Source organism: Trypanosoma cruzi, genomic scaffold (assembly GCF_000209065.1).
Source record: "Trypanosoma cruzi strain CL Brener 1047053516875 genomic scaffold, whole genome shotgun sequence".
NCBI classification, from domain to species: Eukaryota; Euglenozoa; class Kinetoplastea; order Trypanosomatida; family Trypanosomatidae; genus Trypanosoma; species Trypanosoma cruzi.
Window position 1 is genome coordinate 13,554 of NW_001849125.1, and position 3,851 is coordinate 17,404.

Below are 3,851 nucleotides of genomic sequence, written 5' to 3' on the forward strand. Positions count from 1 at the left end.
AAGAGATTTTAGAGATTAGCAAACGCAGTTCACTTAAAGTTGGGGCGGCGGCTTTTGTGCCACGCCGTACGTTGAACCGCGTGATGATCGCCAAGCCATCTCCGCTCTCTCTCACGCCAGCGACGGGCGAAATGACACTAGGTGATTTGTGGTGTCTCTTCTACCTGCCTGCTGGGCTTGGCGAGTGCATTCGGGAAAACACATACGATCCAACGCTTGTGTTTCGCGTGGATTCCGTTGCGACCTTCTGGAAGGTGTTCAATAATATTCCTCAGCCGACAGAAATGAAGATCGGCACGCTGTACTTTTTTCGTGACGGGATCAATCCAAAGTGGGAAGACCCTGGCAATCGTGACGGTGGCATTTTGAAGATGAAATTAGATTCCCATTGCATCAATGATGCGTGGGTGTATTTGTTGTGCCGCACCATTGGGGAGTCGTGGTCGAGGTCTGTGCGTGATACCGTCAACGGCGTGGCCCTCAAAGCACGCGAGCGCGCGTACCTGCTAGAGGTGTGGGTCACGGAACAAAGCGCTGAGCTCATGATGGATATCAGCGAATTGCTGCGGCCTCTACTGGGCGATGTTTTCTCTGTGTTTTATGCGCCACACTCCGTGACGCAGGAACGTGCCGCCGCCGCTGCTCTCGCCGAGAAGAAAAGGAGCCGAAACAACCGACGCCGCTGGTAAGGAGAGAAAACAAGAGAGAAGGGAGCTTGTCTCTCCATGTGCATTTGGTTGCGCTTCCCATGGAAATGCGCATTGTAAGTTGACCAAATGCCTTCTGTCGAAGCCGAAGAGTCTAGCAGCCAATGCGGAGAGAAAGAAGAGGAGGGGATGGCTGGTGCGGGGCAGGAGGAGAAAAGAGCAAACGAGAGAAGACGAAAATAAATAAATAAGACGAGTGGGGCGAGTGGGCCGCCGAGGGGTAAATCAAGCGGAAGAAAAACATGAGGCGAACAAACAAACAAACAAGATCAGGCGGCTCTCTCCCCTTGTTAAAAAAAAAAAAAAAAGTAAGGCTGTGAAGGAAACGCCGGTTGTGGGTGCAGGTGTTGTGCCTTGCACGTAAGGGGCCAGCACGCGTGAAGGGGATTCACTTAACATCAACGAGAGAGGGGAGGGTCGTGCGCACTACAAGTGCGGGCAGCCGGCGGGGTGAGGGAGACGCAGCAGGAGCGGGGAGGGAACAGGCGACGGCAAAAAAACGAGACTCACCCCTTCTTTTTTTTTTTTCTCCCCACTTCCTGCACGGGATGAAATAAACAAACAAACAGACATGCGAAGGGCCTAAAACACACACACACACACGCAAACACACAAACACCGGAGCCAGGATGCCCACGTTTTCAAATGCAGTCGTTCAATTAATGCATTTACTTGCGTCGACTGGTCCGAACAAACAAAAAAATAAACAAACAAACAAAAAAGAATGAAAAGCATTAATAACACTTCTTTAGTGAACAGACTTGAGTGTATTCTCTGTTTCTCTCTTTCGGAGAGGAAATGTGGGAGAAGTGATGGCGTTTCGCTGAAGCTGCGCGCTGTTGCCGACATTCTGCCCTTAAAAAAAAATATTTGACCCCTTCTTTTCCCTCTTTTTTACTGTTTTTCTTAGGGACTAAATGCGGTCTGCTTTGGTTCTACCAGCCCTTATTGTCTCTGGAGGCCGTGCCGCGTGGAAGCAGCGGTGCTGCCAACCCGAATTACTCACCACTGCGGCCACGCGATGCGTCGGTTCGCTTGTCTTTTCTCCTACTCGTATTGGCCAAAAGGATCAGCGGCGCGGCGATCGCGGCGAGTCGCGCCGCCTGACATTTGATGAACGTGCCGAGCGTCGCATGGGAAAATCCCGCGAGCAGAAGATAGTTAGAGAGAACCTGCTGCAGGAGGCGGAAAAAGTCATTCAAGAGGACGTCCCGGATGAACTGGAGCAAATATTCATGCAGCACTTTGAGCGGGCGAATGTGAGCGCCATGAAAGTGCTCAACATGGCGAAGTGCCTGGAGCTCCTGGAGGCCGACGTTGGCGGTGGGCGCAAAGTTCTCCTTACGAAGGTGGCGCAGGTCGTGAAGACGAGTAACTCAACAATTGAAATTGTCCCCCAGAACGCGAGCTTTGCGAGCCCCATCCTTCAGCGCGTGACACGTTTTGACGGGACGCTGCAGGTGACGAAGGAACAGCAGAAGATCAAGGTGGTGATGCCGCCCGTAACGACTGCCCGCCGTGACAAGGCGGTGCAAGAAATACATCAGGTGATATCTTTATTTAAGCAGAAGACAAAGCACGTGCGAACGAACGCGTCCAAGGCGCTACAGGACGCCAGCATTGAAGAGAACGCCCTGCGAGAGCTGAATGCGCAGCTGGACACAGCCGTCAACGCCTTCACGGAGGAAAAGGTGGCGGAGCTGGAACAGCTCGCGGCGGATGTGACATCCATGGGTGTGGACGAGTCTGACTTTGGGGCGTGAAGGGAGCGCAGATATGAGAGGAAAGAAGAAATGAAGAGGACAGAAAATGAGCAAACAAACAAACAAACAAAAAAAACAAAAACAAAAAAAATAAACCTGAAAACAACAGCTACAAAACATCTGGTGGAGATAATTGATTGCGTTGCATGGCGCACTGTTGCCATCTCCATTTGCGAGAAAACTTTTACCCACCGTGTTTTACATGACTTATTTAGTCGTCTTTGCATTATTTTTTCTTTCACTTCTTTTTTTTTTTGTCTGTGAGGGCCCCAACAAAGTTTGTTCCTTTTGCACGGGAATTTTGGTCTTTATCTGCTCATCCGACGAGGCATACGTTTTCACTTCTCACAACGCCATCGTCTTTCACAACAGGCAGGAACAAAAGTCGAAACGCATCTGTCCCCTTTCTGTTCATCCCTACGTGTTATTTTCCCCTAAGTGTGTGTCACGTAAACGTTGAGTCGCACCCATTTTTTTGTGCTTTCTCTACGGCCAGCGAAAACGCGGGCGCCGTGCTTGCAACGATCACCTCGCCTGCACCTGCGCTGCCCCAGATCCCACGGCCATTGTGCGGAGGGGAAGGAGTGCTGTGCGTGCGTGAGTGGAGCGTGCTCTGTGGGTGAGGCGGCGGCCGTATATAATCATTTCTGTGCCATGACTGTCTCAATCGGGCCCGCAAGAGCAGCACCGACGGCGTGAAACGCGCAGGGCGACCGACGACTTCATGATGCGATCAATCGAGGCATTTGTATGACCGTGACGATGAGTTACACCTCCGTGCACCCAGCTACCTACAACAGGCACGGGACTGACGCGCCCCTTCCCTCCACAGCCCTCTCCGCCGCCTTCTCCCTCTCTGTCTCTCTGTGCCACGGTGCACCACCTCGCCTCCTCTGTCGTGCCGGAGTGTGTTTCCCCGGGCTGTGGCTGGCCGTTTTTTAACCCCTTGTTTCCTATGGGGGTCTGCCGTGCATGTGATGCGTCCCGATCTTCTTTATCCCAACAAAGCGTCTGACTCCTGTGCGTGAGGTGCACTCTGTACCCGTCTCTGATGGCATTATCACCCCCATTTTTTTTGCCATTGCGCAGCCTCCGGAGGGGAGTCTTGCCGAGTTGCGGAGGGCGAAACACTCCTGCTGGCGGAGGCGGACCACACGCCACTGCGACCGAAAGCCATTGATATCCCGCGGCGTTTGGACCGGTGTGTGCCAAAAACTGGGCGCAAAATGATTGTGCGATACACAACTGTGGAGTGCAAAGGGGACTGCGACGGATTTGCGTCGTGCTCGACTGCTGCTTTTGCCCTGCGCGCGCCTGTTTGTGTTGATGCCATTTTATTTTTCCCTGTTTTTTTCTATTGTTGTCTTGTGCGCACTTTCGC

General features: G+C 52.4%; 2 protein-coding genes and 3 non-coding genes across 5 annotated transcripts, besides 4 other annotated features; all 5 read left to right on the forward strand.

Moving 5' to 3' along the window:
- Tc00.1047053504935.10 (eukaryotic translation initiation factor 4E, putative) lies at positions 1 to 689 on the forward strand (the record flags this gene model as incomplete). The annotated part of the gene is made up of 1 exon (XM_798059.1): positions 1 to 689. A coding segment is annotated over one exon (689 nt), but the record flags the coding sequence as incomplete, so codon positions are not given.
- Positions 1 to 3,851: a sequence feature (heterozygous, Esmeraldo-like haplotype).
- Positions 1,295 to 1,326: a microsatellite.
- Positions 1,397 to 1,426: a microsatellite.
- On the forward strand, positions 1,625 to 2,470 carry Tc00.1047053504935.20 (hypothetical protein, conserved; the record flags this gene model as incomplete). Its single annotated transcript, XM_798060.1, has 1 exon — positions 1,625 to 2,470. The coding sequence occupies one exon, from the start codon at positions 1,625 to 1,627 to the stop codon at positions 2,468 to 2,470; it is 846 nt and encodes a 281-aa protein (XP_803153.1).
- Positions 2,522 to 2,545: a microsatellite.
- Tc00.1047053504935.30 lies at positions 2,959 to 3,028 on the forward strand. Its single transcript, XR_008255261.1, has one exon. It is a non-coding gene; the product is annotated as an H/ACA snoRNA, TC6C1H1 (small nucleolar RNA).
- On the forward strand, positions 3,078 to 3,154 carry Tc00.1047053504935.40. The gene has a single exon (XR_008255262.1). It is a non-coding gene; the product is annotated as an H/ACA snoRNA, TC6C1H2 (small nucleolar RNA).
- On the forward strand, positions 3,195 to 3,282 carry Tc00.1047053504935.50. Its single transcript, XR_008255263.1, has one exon. It is a non-coding gene; the product is annotated as a C/D small nucleolar RNA (snoRNA), TB6C1C3 (small nucleolar RNA).